At 39.0% G+C, this 17,732-nt stretch overlaps 1 protein-coding gene across 1 annotated transcript in view; it reads right to left on the reverse strand.

Moving 5' to 3' along the window:
* Positions 1-4,144: 4,144 nt before the first annotated feature.
* The window catches only part of LOC126419888 (pacifastin-like protease inhibitor cvp4), a 103,257-nt gene continuing 89,669 nt past the window's right edge, over positions 4,145-17,732 (reverse strand). The window contains exon 6 of the mRNA XM_050087149.1: positions 4,145-4,240. Coding sequence (XP_049943106.1) covers positions 4,236-4,240 — 5 coding nt within the window. The 3' untranslated portion in view covers positions 4,145-4,235. The remainder of the gene's footprint in view (positions 4,241-17,732) is intronic.

Consider the following 17,732-nt stretch of genomic DNA (forward strand, 5'->3'; position numbering starts at 1 on the left):
ATGTTACAGCAAATTTATTAATATGTCATTGAAATTGTGGGTTTATTGCGATGTTACAAAAAGCAGACGAAGAATATGAATGTTGAAGGGGACACCAATTTGCGTTCAAACAGCCAAAATTAAACTAGTAAAGGGATTTAGAGATATATATTAGAACATGTAATAAGTATTGACTAAGAGAAGGATACAATTAGTTATTGTAGACGCAGAATAAAACTATTTTGATAAATATAATCTGAGCATAACACGTCCATTACAAAAAAATGGTTCAAATGGGTCTGAGCACTATGCGACTTAACTTCTGAGGTCATCAGTCCCCTAGAACTTAGAACTACTTAAACCTAACTAACCTAAGGGCATCACACACATCCATGCCCGAGGCAGTATTCGAACCTGCGACCGTAGTGGTCGCTCGGCTCCAGACTGTAGCGCCTAGAATAGCACGGCCACTCAGGCCAGCAACACGTGCACTACATTTAACACTGAAAGGAAATAGATATATTTTGACACTTCAGGATACTGCTGGTGTGTGAATTATGAAGGAGAAAGAAGATACAGATCACAGCTATCATTCCCCTGACAAATGGAGCGTTGGAAAGAATTTGCAGCACGTTAGTAGAAGATAAGAGACATTCCACACAGGAAGACTGTTGCAGTTAGGATCTATTGGGTCTGTACTGTGTATTTGTTTTCAATACTACACTACAAAGCAGCATTGAATATAAACCTTTCGAGTGGATACTTGGGAGTACAGTAGATCTACTAGGAGTATTACAAAGGGACGTAGATAAGACAAACTACCCCTAGAGAAGATAGGCTACAGTTACGAAATGTGGAATTAGCACCAGCATTTAATATTTGACGATGCCACTATGGCTGCAGTACATTAGGACTTTGTTTTTATGAAACACATCTGATAATGGTCATTAAACACCGAAACCGGTAATCTGTTAACAAAAAGTTTGTGTCCATAGACGTAAATTAAAGGAAACTTAATACATATGCGGGTCACTGTTTTTTCGCGACGATGTCGCAGCTTGTGATTCTAAGGGAAGAATTTCGCTTACAGAATACCAACCGATCCATGATGACTTAGCTTTCGGTTGTTACCTGCGGGTGGTGTGCCATCAACATTCGAGTACATAGAACAGTGTACAATAACGTCGAGCAATGTATAATAAAGGCATCACTAGGACTATGTTACCGTCATAAAGAAGAGCTCGAAATTGCCATACAACCTGGAAGCTGGTAGCACATGTGAGTCTCAGAACAAAGTATTAAAAGTTGAAAAGGGTAACGACAGTAGATTTGAAGGTAGTTCAGCTGTGTTAGGACAAACTAGAGCATCTAAATACTAATAAAACATAGTGCGATATGTTGATTAAAGATGTAATAGAAATTACTTTAGTGTAGAGAGGTTACAAGAAAAGAAGTATTTAATACGCTAAGTAACAAGATACAGAGACAGCCAAAAAAGAGGGGTTCTTAACTTTGTAGGATAAATTAGAAAAATATTGTAGGAAGCCTTGGTCGGAATCAATTCTGCGTATTATAAGACGCCAGAACAGCTGCTGGAATTATACGAAGAGTAAGTGGCTCTAGTCAGGGCCATATTGTCTGGTTTTAATCGTATGGAAGATTTATTCGCCACAAGCGACCAATTGCTCAAGAATGGAATGACTAAACTGAACAATTCCTCATTACCCCTTGAGAACTATTTATTTGGATATAAAGGGAGTTGCAGCTTCCATAACGATCAATGAATTACAACACAACGCAGTTACAAACCCTATTTAGCGAATTAAGTATAGAAATGAATAACTAATTAGGACCATAGTTCATGCATAACAAGGCATATATGTACGACATATATTGAATCCAGTACAGACTGTTCAACACTTAAGACTAATCTAATCTGAATTAAAGATGTAAGGTTTCAAATACCCCTAATGGACGAATATGGATGTATATTACCTGAAAATTACGAGCAACCTACATTGGAAAGAGAACATAGGTAATATTATGGGGAAGCAAAACAAAGACTGCGCTTTGTTGGCAGAACACTTTGAAGATGCGACAAACTCGCTAAAGAGAGAGCCTACATTACACTTGGCTGTTCTCTACTGAAATACTTCTGCGTGGTGTGGGATCCTTACTAAGTAGGATTGACGAAGGACATCGAAAGAGTGCTAAGAGGTGCAGCCCGTTTCGTGTTATCGCGCAATAGGGGTGAGAGTGTCACTGATATGATACGCGAATTGAAACAAAGGCGGCTTTCTTTGCAGTGAGATCTATTTACGAAATTTCAATCACCAACTTTCTCTTCCGAATGCGAAAAATTCTGTTGAGACGCACCTACTTAGGGAGAAATGATCATCATAAGAAAATAAGAGAAATTAGAGCCTGAACGGAAAGATTTAGGTTTTCCTTTTTCCCACACGCCGTTCGAGTGTGGAATGGTAGAGATTCGATAAACCCTCTGCCAGGCACTTAAGTGTGAATTGCAGAGTAACCGTGTGGACATAGGTGTAGATGTTGAAAATCACGAATCTACATTTGCCTGCAACCGATGATGTGTTAGGCTATGCATTTTATTCACCAATTGTTGAGAGGAACGAGTTCGATCTGTACACAATTTTAAGGCAAAGACTAGAAAGGAACAGTATGAACATAAACCACCAGAGACAAATTAGTTTTTGCTTGATAGGTCAAAGAATTTATACTGAAAGTTATCAACTCACCATTTAGAATGTAAGGAGATGGTCAAAAGAAAGAATGTATGTAAGTAAAATTTTGTGTCAATATCGACGTATAACCAAGAAGACTAAATGTAAGTTCTGATATAAAACTGGTATTGTGGCAAAGATATGAATTCATAGGAGTTTAGGAACACACGTAAATGAAAATGAAAGGTTGTATGTAGTTCCTAGATGGGAAGATATGACAGCATTGTGTAATGCTTATTTATCTCATGATATTAAACTAAATGTTATGGAGATAATAGCTGTATTCCGGAAGACTGGTAAAATGCGCAGATCACACACATATATATTCAATCAGGTGCAGTGATCCAGATTAACTTGGAGGGATATAGCACCACATTCGGATTTGAACGTATGTTGTTGTGAGGACCCAGAAACACATCTTAATACGTCAGAGATGCGATTAAATCTACACCTGAAACAAGTAACGCCGAATGAGATGATTGCAGAATGGCTGGTAAGAGGCTAGAGGAAAGTGAAAACTTCAATGATACGAAACAGCTCGAAATGGAAGAAAAGGGCCCAAACGTGTTATATTCCTACACATATAGTTGCAATTATAAGGATTATTGTATTTTTGTGTTGTTGCAAATATAATTGTTGCTAATATATGGATAACAATTATTAGATGAACCTAGAAGAAGTGTATCTTGCGGTTTTTTTGTATAAGTAAAATTGTAGTCACTTCACCAGACACCTAGATTGTATCTGCAAACAGGAGAGAGAGGACGATGAAATGTGGATATATGGCAGACATCCTAGAAAAATAGGTTAGAAAGTAGTCACAAAATGCATACAGTAATGTATAAAATGTAGTTCTTTTTTTCTTTCAGGTCAGTGGAACTAATCCAAGTAAAAGTCTTACTTTATTTACAACACCATGTGTAGTGCAGGTTAATGTATATTTCGGGATGGTGAGACGTGATGACCTGGAAATATTTTACTTAAATATCAGAGTATAAGTGGAATTACTTTCTACGAAATCTCTTGGTAGGCATGCATGTGTTTACGTGGGGAGTAACCCAGGTGTGCACGATAATTGCTGCAGAGATTACTCTGGAAGCAGCTGGAGCAAGTTATCACCTGAAGGTCGGCCAAGGAACCAGCACACAGCTACCACATTTGAAAAGGGCCAATAATGTGAGGGTCGATGCCATACTTATGATGCAGCAGGAAGCATACAATTGTTTAACGCATACACTACGTTGATGGCCTCACAGTCGAGGTCCGGTACTCATGGCTCATATGATTTAACAACATGGGGAGCTTGGTGGAAGCGGGAGAGAAGGCTTCAGGCATACAATTACAATTTGGGTAACTTCTGTGTTACCAGTTTATTTTTATTAAAGATTTACACAGTGTAAACTTTTGAACAAGTCGATGTCGTTATTAATTAACATGTGCAATACTACTGTTGGCATGGGACGATGTTACTGCAAGCTCAGGTGCTAATGCTGCGCAGGTAACCAGCACTCAACCTGAAATTAGAAACAACCAGCATGAGGCAGTTTTTTATGTATCGACAGTGGAAATAACATATGAAAGCTATATAAGTTTCTCTTTCTTCGAAAAGTTGGATGCAATGAGGACCAAGGTACTTTGGCCATAAGTACACAGAATCTTCTGGATATTTTCGTTGTTTTTATGTCTACTCTTCTAATTTGTCTTACAGTTATTTAGGAAAATAGTGAAACATCAAAGTTTACATATTGTCTAACTACAACATGGGACCATATGCAGTTACAAAGATTCCCCTATAATAACTGCAAATATTCTCATTTTCAGTTACATGGTAAGGGAATTTGCAAGTCTGACTGTTTGGAATATCTTTGAGCTTGTACTAAAGTGTTTTCTAGACATTTTAATGTGTACGTTGCAAAACAAAGTGTACATTGAGCATTTCTTCCTGTAGTAGAACATTTCAGAATGATTGAGCATCGCTACTATGCAACACACAGTAGAATAGGTATTGTAAGTTATTGTTGCCTTCGGTCCAAAGACTCGTTTGATGCCATTCTGGTATATCTTGTGCAAGCCTCTTCACCTCCGAATAACCACTGCTACCTACATCTGTCTGAATCTGCTTACTGTGTTCATCTCTTGGTCTTCACTTCCTACTGTTTTAAATTTCCAACCTCACACACGCTTCCGTCCAACATTAAATTGGTTCAAAATGTTCAAATGTGTGTGAAATCCTATGGGACTTAACCGCTAAGGTCATCAGTCCCTAAGCTTACACACTACTTAACCTAAATTATCCTAAGGACAAACACACACACCCATACCCGAGGGAGGACTCGAACCTCCACCGGGAGCAGCCGCACAGTCCATGACTGCAGCGCCCTAGACCGCTCGGCTAATCCCCTGCGGCATTAAAGTGGTGATCCCTTGTTGTCTGAAAATGTCACCTGTACTTACATTGGCTTGTACTACAACGATGATGTTTAGTTTGTATTTACAAAATAAATGTATATGAATCGATCCTCACCTTTGGATAACTTAGGAGAGCAGACTCTTTGGTAACCAATTTTTTTTGGAAGGCATTTACATCTCCAGGTGTTCTGTGTTTCATAACACATGTGGGATTCGTGAATACGAATAAGTTGGAGGGTAAGAAGAATTATGGGTGCTTTACACAGAGATCGAAGTTATAAGTGGTTTATTTTCTGCGCACCTACATGACCATTCAATAATAGGTAAGCAGGTTCAATATTATAGTGTGTGGATGGTTCTGTCTGAAAGTTGAACTTTTCCTTTCTTTTGCTTGATGCTACTGGTGTTAAGCCTCCAAGTAGTACTGCTCAGTAACTGCTCCCAATAGTGACAAGTGCTCCACTTTTGCCGAGGAACAGAAGATAATGGTGAGCAAAACCGACACGTTCTGAAGAACGTAAAGGGCTTTCCTCGACCTTAGTTCCTTTTTTAATGCTAGTGTTTGCAGCATCCCTTTGTATGCAATATTTAGAAGCAATGATGGATAAGTAACTATTAGTACAACAAACAATTTCTTCGAATATTTCATTTGTGAAGAAAAGCTATAAACGATCAATTGGACACTTGGCGTTTTTTGCTTCGCCTGTGACTCCCAGTAAATGCTTGACTACATTATGTTGAGGTCTTCTTACCCTCGTGTTTTGAATTAGAGGTCCATGGCTCCACTGCACACTGCCTTTCTCAACACACAAATCAAATTTATCGACAGTATCATTTTCGTCCAAAGACTTATCACTTTCAGAATTGCGATCGCTATCGAATATTGACTCTAGACTGCTACGGTCTTCATTAGCTAACTCTTCGTCCAACCATTTCAACAACTGCTCATCAACTTCCATTCTTTTCAAGATAATGAAAAGCAAAACTTTATTTAATAATCAATGTTGGTCAATAAAAACATTTACGATTGTATGACAATTAAGTTAAGTAAACTTTATAAACAAAGAAATAGATATACAACATTTCTAAGCGTTATTTTTTTATTTCATAATGTTACCATCAAGACTTACTTGCAATACAGCATCAGAGAACAGAAGGCTGAACTGACTCACAAGAATGCACTTGCCTGGACTGACTCTCTGCAACTTTACAATTTGCTGCCTTAAACAATGATATCTGTCTCCAATTTTTTCCAGTGATTTGTTAATGAAGGAGGGAAGATAGAAGAAGCTGCTAAAGGAAATCTTGAATTTCTAATTCGTTGTTGACGAGAAATTAAAACTACAGACTTATCTTTCATCGTATGTTGTGTGTAATGGAGGATTTAGATTAGATGCAACGAATATGTATGTAGTGGTGGACTGACCAATAACGAGAGTTGTGAGTGGTAAATAGTACAACTATTTGTTTGGCACAGGGGTGCATGTTTCGATTGCCCATAGAGAATTAGTAGGTTGAAAGCAAAGGAACCTTCCACAAAATAGGTTATATAGAGTTTGGGGATAATGAAGTGACAGTCCTGGCATCTTGATGTACAAAAAACCTAGTGGAATGACATTCCAGCTATAGGAAGCTGTTGTCATTGCTGAACTACCATGAGCAGCGTCTAGCGTATTGAACAAACCAGTTGAACGGCATATAATTGCACTAAGGCTTCATTCACATGACTACATCTCAGGTTGACCCGAGAAGTCACTTTGGGTGAATGTGCAGCCAGATCTGCCTCTGGATATATTATGTGTTGTGGAGCCTCAGGGAAGGAAGAACGTACTGATCCTGCAAGTTGTTTTATTAAGAGAAATGTTGTACAAATACAAGGGAGGAATGCAAGAGAGCGGCTTCCATAAATATAGATAATTTTGGCGCTGGGGAAGTTCTCAAGGATTTATTTTGTCTACACATTTGTGTATGTGTGGGACTGTACTGCCTAAGTTTTCTGTTTGCTGCATGTGAACGGGCTTGCTGTGCCAGAAACATTCTGAGGAAGGAAGAGGGGTGAGATTAGTCCCTGTCCTCAGACTGCAATATATTGAGGCGAAGAATGGAAGAAATGCGAGTCTTAACAGTATTGTAGTTTTTCGCCTGGACCAGGACACTGGAAGTGATGAGTCGAAATTTGGGAGTCTGCAAGCACAGGTAGAGATAGTGGCCACGGGAACTAAAATGACAAGGTTTATTACAAAAATAATATGACAGCTTATGGGACGCACGAGGAATACTGTCAAACTTGCAAGAAGCCATAAATCACGCATTGCATGTACAACAGAATGCTAATCTTTTGTAGGCTCGACAGTAATTGTCAGGGTTGTAGAAAGCCCAGAGCGAGATACCGCCTGAGTTAAGCCTAACTATGTAACTCAGTACACAAAACCCACCTTTCTTGTATCACACAGTAGCAGCAGAAGTCAAAACTGACGAAGAACGATTGTACATTCTAGCTTGATTACCAGTAACAGGAAGACATGCACAGTTTAAGTGTTATGAAACTGAGTAAAGTGGGGAGTCCTTGGAAAATCCCTGCAGGTGAAAAACTGTGGGCTGTTTAATTTCGGCAGACGTTGCAGTGGGTGCTCAGCTAATTGAATACGTTGGGAAATACTAATCGTAGAAAATGCTCCAGTTGTTGTGTCTTACTTACTATAGATTTCTCACCTAAAATGATTCGATGGTTCTTCAGGACCAGTGTGCTTAACAATTACACATTTTCTTTCTTTTAGTGTTGTTTTCACTTGAATAAACGTAACGTGGATCGGAAGGAACAGTCCGTCAGGAGCTTTGGGAATGTGTACAAATATGGAGTCAGGAAACCCACCTCAAGGAAAAGAAGAGGGGCACTTTTTATTCGTGCATATTACGTCGGTGCCACTCTTGTTGCAGGCACACACGTTGCAGTTCTTCGTAAATACCGTCTGCGGCAGGCAGTGAATCCCCCAGTGACTGGTGGCAACATCGTCATGTTTATGACAACGAGCGAAAATATAATTTCTAACAGTTATAATAGAACAACTAAAATTAACACATCGAATAAAAAAATTTATTCTTCGATGCAACTGTAGATCGATTACTATCGATAAGTGTGTTTTTTAAATGTAGATGCCTGAACAACTTATGAAATTTTTTACAATTGTAAATGGCTCCACATCTCCAAGGGTTTAAATCACGAGTCAGTAAAGATTAAAAATGTAGCCACGGGAGTGGAGATTCTGATTGAAGGCTGTTAACGAAGGTATGAGCATACGCAATACATTCCCACATATGTGACTGGCTTAATGACTTCCTAAGTAAAGAGACCCAGTTGTTGACCTGACGTAAGGGGTTCCCCAGGGAAGAGTGGTAGGATTTTAATTAATCTATGTACGCATAGATCATCTGAGTGACAGGGTGAGCATGAATCAGTGGGTCTTTGGTGCACAGGAAGGTGTCATCTTTGAGTGGGTGTAGGAGGATATAAGATGATAGATAGAAAAATATCAGTTAATATAGATGAGTAGGACAAACTGTCCGGTAATGCTCGAATGCAGCATTACCAATGTGCTACTTGATGCATTCATATCGATTAAATATCAGGGCGTAACTTTGCAAAATGAAATGTAACGAGTGTGTAAGAATTTTACTGGGGAAGGCGAATGGTCGACTTTAGTTTATTGGAAGAGTTTTAGTAAAGAGCGGTGCACCTGTAAAGGAGACCTATTTTATGACCCCGCTGCAACCCATTCTTGACTACTGATGGAGTGTTTGGGATCCCTCGAGGTCGCATCAAAGGAAGATATCGAAGCAATCCAGATGCTGGCTTGCTAGATTTGTTACTAGTAGGTCCGATCAACATGCAAATATCAGAAAGATGCTTCGCAAACCCAGATGGGATCCCTGGAGGGAATGCGACGTTCTTTATGAGGAATGCTATTGAGAAAATATGGAGAATCGACTTTTGAAGTTGACTGAAGAACAATCCTCGTGTTGCCAACATACATAAATAACAGTAATTAGGGCTCATAAGGAGCTGTATAGATACTTGTTTTTCCATCGCACACACCGTATGCTGACTTGCAGAGTATGTATGTAGATGTAGAAGCAGATGTAGATGTACATTCCACTCTCGTAATATGTCCGGAGATTCGATCTAGATAAAACGGTAATTTTCGGAGGAGAAGAACACAATCCAAATATGAGGTTAGCGCAAAGTAATACTGATTTCGATGTTTATTCGCTCCACGAGACAGAAATAAACAAACATGCAGCAGCACAAATGATTCAGAAGATAATGAAAGCAAAGAAGAAGTGGTATTTCATAAGATAGAAACCACTTTGCCCCAAAGTACATATATAGAAGTTGATGTAACACAGCTGCATATAATCACTAGATCAGTGGTAGATGAGCACAAATTTCATGATTCTGATGATTATATGATAGAACAGATTGAATTTGAGAAAGGAATATACAGATTAACAGAAGATCTTATGTTATCATATACGAATAAGGAAGCCGACTATAATGAAAGCGAAACAGGTGCTCGTGAAAATGGAGGGGAAACATGTTTACAACAAGACGGGTTTGTAGAGATTACCGCAACTCTTGAAGAGACAGCAATTGAAGGTCGAGAAGATGGTGGCGTTTGATGAAAAGAAAATACTGTGAAAGATGTAAAGGATAGGATGAGGAAGAAACCTCTGGACAAGAAATAAGCACTAAAAGCAGGAGGGGTTTCAAGGAGAGCAGAGAGAATAATAAGATATATCTTTTATGGGAAGTAAAGGAATTACGAAAGGTTGACAAATGGCAGGGATATTGGTGGAATGGGAGAAAAATCGCATATGTCGAAATGGTATCGTGAAAGAAGAACCATTACACCCATACGTGATATGTAGTATTGTAAGTCGGCTATTTAGGTTTTCTTATTGGTAACGCCACGCAGCGCTCTGTATGAAAATCACTGGCTGTGCTGTGTGCAGTCTGTGGCTAGTTTGCATTGGTGTCTGCCATTGTAGTGTTGGGCAGCTGGATGTTAACAGCGCGTAGCGTTGCGCAGTTGGAGGGGAGCCGCCAGCAGTGGTGGATGTGGGGAGAGAAATGGCGGATTTTTGAGGGCGGATTATCTGGACGTGTGTACATCAGAGACAATAAATTTGTAAGAATGGATGTCACGAACTGCTATATATATTATGACTTTTGAACACTATTAAGGTAAATACATTGTTTGTTCTCTATCAAAATCTTTCATTTGCTAACTATGCCTATCAGTAGTTAGTGCCTTCAGTAGTTTGAATCTTTTATTTAGCTGGCAGTAGTGGCGCTCACTGTATTGCAGTAGTTCGAGTAACGAAGATTTTTGTGAGGTAAGTGAATTGTGAAAGTTACAGGTTATTGTTAGTCGGGGCCATTCTTTTGTAGGGATTTTTCAAAGTCAGATTGCGTTGCGCTAAAAAAATATTGTGTGTCGGTTTAGTGTTGATCAGAATAAGTAAAGAGAATAATGTCTGAGTACGTTCAGTTTTGCTCAGCTGTTTGAAAAGCAAATAACGTAAGAGGTTTATCAGCACAGTAATTCAATAATTTTTCTAACGGGACGTTTCAGTATTACACCTAAATGTACTGATGTTTATTGTCAATCGAAAACTGGAGAACTATATCTTTTGCGTAAAGCAACAGACAAAGCATTATAATAATTTGGTGAAAGAATTGATAGACTATCCTGATTGCAAAGAGTTTATAATTAATGGAATGAAAAATTTATTGAAAGATAAACGGATAATCAAGCTGAAGCTAGAATATGTAGTTATGATGGAAAGATAAATGGCACAAAATTTAATATTGGTGGCTTAGTTTGGATTAATACCCATGAGAAATGAAGTAATATTAACCATAAAATAAATAATTTCCAGTCTGTGCATAAAAGTCAATTTAAAAAGTCAACATTCACAACCCCAACGCATATTACTTAGTTCGCTACATCTGGGTAACCATTAGCAGTATAGAATATTATAGATCTATAAAAATATGAACCAAGACTGGTAAATGGTAATAACCAGACTTAAAAGTATAGTCTGAATGATAAAGTGATTGACATGTCTTGTTAATGTAGAAATGGTATAAGATATTTAAATTTCCTGATTTTGTAATCAGTGTACGCGTAGATTTCTTATATTTCCCAAGTACCAAATGCTTCTTAAAAGTTTCAGGTAATGCTGTACGTAAAATGGCAACGCAAAAGATTAGAGAGAAAGAGGTTTTATAGCTGGAAATGCATTAATGGGCGTTACAGCAATGACCAGGGACCATACTAAAAATCAAGCGAGTAACATAAAGGTATAATATGGTTAAAAATTGTTTTGTGCGAAATATTACTTCACAAGTGAGTACGAAATAAAGAGTAACGTTTAAAAACTGCAAGAAAAGGTCTAATTAGGTAACCAAATGTTTGAAAAAAGCAATATAAAAGATTGGGAATATGGGATGCGCAGAGACATATTGTCCTAGTGAAAAATATTGATATAACATGTTGTAAGTTTTGAATTATTTGTGCAAATATGAACTGGTGAGGTGATCTATGCCTTTACAGAAAATAAGGCAGAGAAAAATTGAAAACTTGATGATGAATATAATTTATCCTGTTAATGAAAAACAAACGTTCAGATGAAAATCATCAGACCACAACTTCGTAAAATTACAGGTACCCTGTAAATATTTACTGAATATCCCTCTGTTGAGTATATATAAAACAGTTGATACACAGAAGTAGTAGTTCTTGTGAGGTTACATTTTCTTGCAGTTATCCTTCAGATGATAACTGAAAATATGGGGAATACATAACAGAACAACTATTCTGAACACATTTTAATAAATTTTTAAAAATATTATTCGTGCAGTTGTAAATCGGTTAATATGAAGTGTGTATTTTAAAATGCAGATGTCTGTATAACTTATATGTAACACTAGAGAAAGAGAATAAGTTATAACAGTTGGTTTTATAGTTGTAAATGACTTTTAGTAATGGCGTGCGCAACTCTAGTAAGAAGGACACGGTAGTGAGGCTCTGAAGTGAGCAGATGAATAGCCAATGGACCTTAATGTAAAATTAATATTGTAGTGAATTGCGAGTCGAAAGATTTATAAAATGCTCGCTGTTAAGTCGTCACTGAAATTCTGAAGTCGCTGATATAAGGATTTCCGAGTTTATGCAGCAGTAAGGTTTTGCGAGCGGTGCCTACTGTGTGAAGAATGCCTCTGGAAAGTAAAATGTTGATTGGCGTTTAAACTATTTGTGGAAGTTGTGAATAAGGTGTGTAAGATCGTTGGCCACCACAGTTTCCATGACGCGACTGCGCTAATTCGAGGTTATTACACGGAAGAGCCAAAGAAACTTTTACATCTGCCTAATATCGTCTAGGGCCCCCGCGAGCACGCAGAAGTGCCACAGCACGATGTGGCTTGGACTCGACTAATGCCTGAAGCAGTGCTGGAGGGAAGTGACACCATGAATCTTGCAGGGTTGCCCTGCCCATAGATTCGTAAGAGTACGAGGAGGTGGAGATCTCTTCTGAACAGCACGTTGCAAGGCATCCCAGATATGAATAAGAGTTTCACTCTGCAGCGGAGTGTGCGCTGATATGAAACTACCAGACAGATTAAAACTGTGTGCCGGACCGGGACTCGAACTTGGAATCTTTGACTTTCGCGGGCAAGTGCTCTACCAACTGAGCTACCCAAGCACTGCTCACGACCCTCCCTCACAGCTTCAATTCTGCCAGTACCTCGTCTCCTACCGTCCAAACTTCACAGAAGATCTTTGGCTCGCAGAAGAGCTTCTGTGAAGTTTGGAAGGTAGGAGACGAGGTACTGGCAAGGCAAAGGTCCCGAGTACGAGTCTCGGTCTCTCGGTCCGGCACATAGTTTTAATCTATCTGGAAATTTCATCCAAGATATGCTCAATGGAGAGTTTGGTGATCAGCGGAAGTGTTTAAGCTCAGAAGAGTGTTCCTGGAGCCACTCAGTAGAAATTCTGGACGTGTGGGGTGTCGCATCGTCCTCCTGGCACTGCCCAAGTCAGTCGGAATGCACAATGGACATGAATGGACGCAGGTGATCAGACAGGATGCATACGTATGTGTCTCCCGTCAGAGACGTACTTAGAGGTATCAGAGGTCCTATATCACTCCAACTGCACACGCCCCATATTACCATTACAGAACCGCCTCCAGCTTGAACAGTCCCCTGCTGACATTCAGGTCCATGGATTCATGTGGTTGTCTCCATAATCGTACACGTCAATCCACTCGATACAACTTGAAACGAGACTCGTCCGACAAGGCAACACGTTTCCAATCATTAACAGTACAATGTCGGTGTTAACGGGCCCAGGAGAGGCGTAAAGCTTTGTGTCGTGCCGTCATCAAGGCTTCACGAGTGGGCCTTCGGCTCCGAAATCCCACGTCGATGATGTTGAATGGTTCGCACGCTGACATATGTTGATGGCCCAGCATTGAAATCTGAGGCAATTCGCGGAAGGGTTGCACTTCTGCCACGCTGAACGATTCTCTTCGGTCATCGTTCGTCCCGTTCTTGGAGGATCTCTTTCCAACCTCAGCGATGTTGGCGATTTGATGTTTTACCGAACTGTTGATATTCACGATACACTCGTGAAATGGACGTACAGGAAAATCCTCACTTCGTCGCTACCCCAGAGATTCTGTCCCCATTGCTCGTGCACCGACTATAGCACCAAATTCAAACTCACTTACATCTTGATAACCTTCCATTGTACCTGCAGTAACCGATCTAACAACTGCGCCAGACATTTGTTGTCTTATATAGGCGTTGCCTGTTTACGTATCTATGTATCTGAATAAGCATGACTATACAGCTTCTTTCGCGCTTCAGAATATGTTGTTTAGTAAAAGTAGAACTGTGATACAGCAAGAGTCATAATAGCACAAGAGTTGGATATAGTTTGAACATTACAGTTCATTATTCAATTTAACTCGAGCTTTATTTAATAAACAGATAAGTCACGGTCCTAAATCCTGCGTCATATGTTCTAATTAGCAATTTATGTTAAAATTATGATGCTAGAAAACGTATCTGCATAATCTGGAAGCTTACAGATTTAAAGTATTTATCTAAACAGAGTGGAATATATAGTTCGTGTACTGGTCGCCTTTGTTTGTCCATTACCCGACGTGATTTTGCTGAAAGCAAGTTCATGATCAAATACGTACAATTCAGTAATTTACAAAGTGATATCTATAAATATGGCTCCATAAACGTAGCAAAAGAAACAATACAGCTTGCTTCTAAATTCAATTTTATGTACAAATTACATTTAAAAAACTGGCTATAAATTAACAGCAAATTTCAGAATTAATAAATTAAATTAGTTCCTTAGTAGCTTGCTGACCACAAAAAAAAGGTATAGGAGTTATTTCAGAGGCTTAATAGACGAAACAAGCAAAATATAAGATACCTAAGAAACTTCACGCAGGTATACGTAATTTTTCGCCAGAAAATGTTCGAAGTTAACCAACGTAAAATAGTTAGTTGTTTCCAAAAATTTCAATTTAGTGTTGTGAGACCGTTCAAGTGTCTTTGGCACTCACATTTACACAGATTTAACAATAAGAGTGAAAGCGCACCTGGTTACTAGGGATGAGAAGCTTTATAAGCTGCGGTTTACTGTGAATCGATGAAGAAAAAGAAGAGAATAATACTCACACTCTCGAGAGCTTTGTTTTTACCTGACCCCCCCCCCCCCCCGCCTTTCTCCAAATGCATCTCCAGCCTGACGTACAAATGCCTAAGATGGAGGTCACGTATTGGGCTAAGCGAGTTTTTTAAGTAACTGTCGTTCTAAAAGGTTCTCGCTATAGGTGTGAGTTCGGCAATCTAGGTATTTGTACTCATTGCCTTCATCTATTAGCTGCCCACAGATCTGCTTTGCTTGCTGATTATTTTTTATACCTAAGCCAGTCATAAATCCTGCTGAATATACATAGGTGTACACTGGTTCGATCCCTGTGTCCAAAAGTAAAATTAGTTGTCATTCATCAATAAGTGGCTGAATTTCATTGAGGAAACACTGTGGAGGATTAAATGAAGAAAATTAGAGATTCCAGTGGTGGTCGTAGTGATTTAAATGTCGAAGTGCAAAGTGGGCATCCACCAGCCATTGCTAATGACTAGTTGAGAAAGTTGATGTAAAGATCAAAGGACCACTTATATTGCGATTTCATCATTATCTAAGTATTGAGAAGCATTAACAAACGTTATTAATGAAATTCTTACTGAAGGCACAAGCTACTGTGAAATCCACCATTCAATAGTGCTTAGCAAATCAGCCAGGCTCTTTCTATGACAATGAAACACAGAAGTCGGTATTTCATTAAGAAAAAAGCTCTGAACATTGATGGCAGTGACGTGAGAAAGTAGATGAATGTACAGGGTTACATGAAATAGTAAAATTACTTCAAATATACACTTCAGTTTATTAATGGAAAACGGTATCTTGTTAAAAAACCCTTTATGGGTCTCAATAGCTTATGAATAGCAGCAGTCTTTAGAAATGCAATAAGAAGCAGTTTATCATTTTTTGTTAAGAAAAGCATTCATTGAAGGGATTTATAATATAGAGAATATACGTATTCTAAATGGGCCTTTGGACAGCTGGACATATTGAAGAGAAGTTAACAGCACATTTAGTACCTCATACGGTGCTTTGCTAGCAGTGAAACTTTTCATAAATTAAATGTAAAGGAAAGACAACTGGCTTCAGCATTATGTCTTTCAAATCCTAGACGGCCATCTGAAGGTACTAAACGTGATATGTCGCAATTATTTCTAAATGATACTTTCCACTAGTTGTTTTGCGTAAATAAAATTCAGCTTCATGATTACGTAAGATAGAGTACTATAAATATTTTTACGGACTCTTACAAACTTATTCTGTTCATCTACATCTACATCATACTCCGCAAGCAACCGAATGGTGTGTGGCGGAGGGTACTTTCGGTACTACTATCTGATCCCTCCAACTCGTTCCACTCGCGAATAGTACGTGGGAAGAATGATTGTCGGTAAGCCTCTGTACTGGCTCTAATTTCTTGAATTTCCTCGTCATGGTGAGTACGCGACATATATGTGGGGGGAAGTAATATGTTGTGTGACTCCTCCTGAGAAGTGCTGTCCCGAAATTTCAATAGTAAATCTCTCCGTGATGCACAACGTCTCTCTTGTAACGTCTGCCAGTCGAGTTTGTTTAACCTCTCCGTAACGCTCTCTCGGCAGCTAAACGATCCTGTAACGAAACGCAACGCGCTTCGTTGGATCTTCTCTATCTCCTCTATCAGTCCAACCTGATAGGGATCCTAGATAGATGAACAGTACTCAAGAATCGGGTGAACCAGCGACTTATAAGCCACATCTTTCGTGGATGAATTACATTTCCTTCAGATTCTTCCGATGAATCTGAGACTTGTGACTGCTTTTCCCACTACCTGTTATCGATAACAAGGACTACTAATGTTTTAAAAACATATTTTAACACGTAGCTATTCGAAATTTCAACATATCAATACCAACTGTAGTTGTGCACTTATCCTGTTTGCTATTGGTGAAGCTAGGAAAAGCTTCTGGGCTTCTGCCAGCCTGAAGGTGATGGGTCAGTCTACCTGTAGATTCTCTGGTTGTGGTTGCAACCTCCCACCCAGGTGGGTGCTTTGCAGTACCTGTAGGAAAATCTCTGGAAGTTCTGGCAGGAAGCAGAACATTGCAGGAAAGTGCTGTTAGTGGGGACAGCAGGAGACCAATAGAAATGACCACACGTGGTTCCTGGGCCTGACTGCTAGATAGGACTGACGTTAAAGGAATTTCGCAGAAAGGTCCGAAGCTCGCAAATCTCTGGTGTGGAACTGAAAGCTCTCGTCTGGTGTTGGAGGCCCATTGTAAGCCCTATAAGATGAAGTTCCTCACTTAATGTGTTTAAATTTCTTATTATTGATGCTTGGTTCCAGTTACTGGTACGTAGCGCCCAATGAAGTTTTGTTTTAAATTCAGAATACTTGAAAAAAGTCTCTTCAGCGGTCATGTATGTCTATCATTTCTGATTTTTCTTCTACAGTGGTGCTATTAACTGAGTGCACACATGCTGAGTACGCAGACTCTGATCCGGTAGCTAGATGGATATAGTGCTGGATAAAAGTGATGTATTTGGAGAGATTCAAACGAAGTCAATAAATGAAGTTTGGTTTTGGGAAATAATTGAGTCTAATGTTTTTGTGTGTTTGTTGACCATCTTGAGACATCACAGCGGTAGGTTATTCCACTGTACATGCTAATACACTCCTACTTAATAAGTTATAAACTTAAGTAATGAAGGAGAGAGGCAACCAGGAGGGTTCATATCTAGTGCTATGTAGGATTTTATTACAGTAAGTTTAGTGCAAACAGCAACATGACCCAAGAGCCTGATCATGAGATATTTCAATTTTAACGAAACAAAAAAATTAAAATCTATGGGACTGCACAAAGACAAAAAGCTACCATTGTTA

Source organism: Schistocerca serialis, chromosome 9 (assembly GCF_023864345.2).
Source record: "Schistocerca serialis cubense isolate TAMUIC-IGC-003099 chromosome 9, iqSchSeri2.2, whole genome shotgun sequence".
In the NCBI taxonomy this organism is placed as follows: Eukaryota; Metazoa; Arthropoda; class Insecta; order Orthoptera; family Acrididae; genus Schistocerca; species Schistocerca serialis.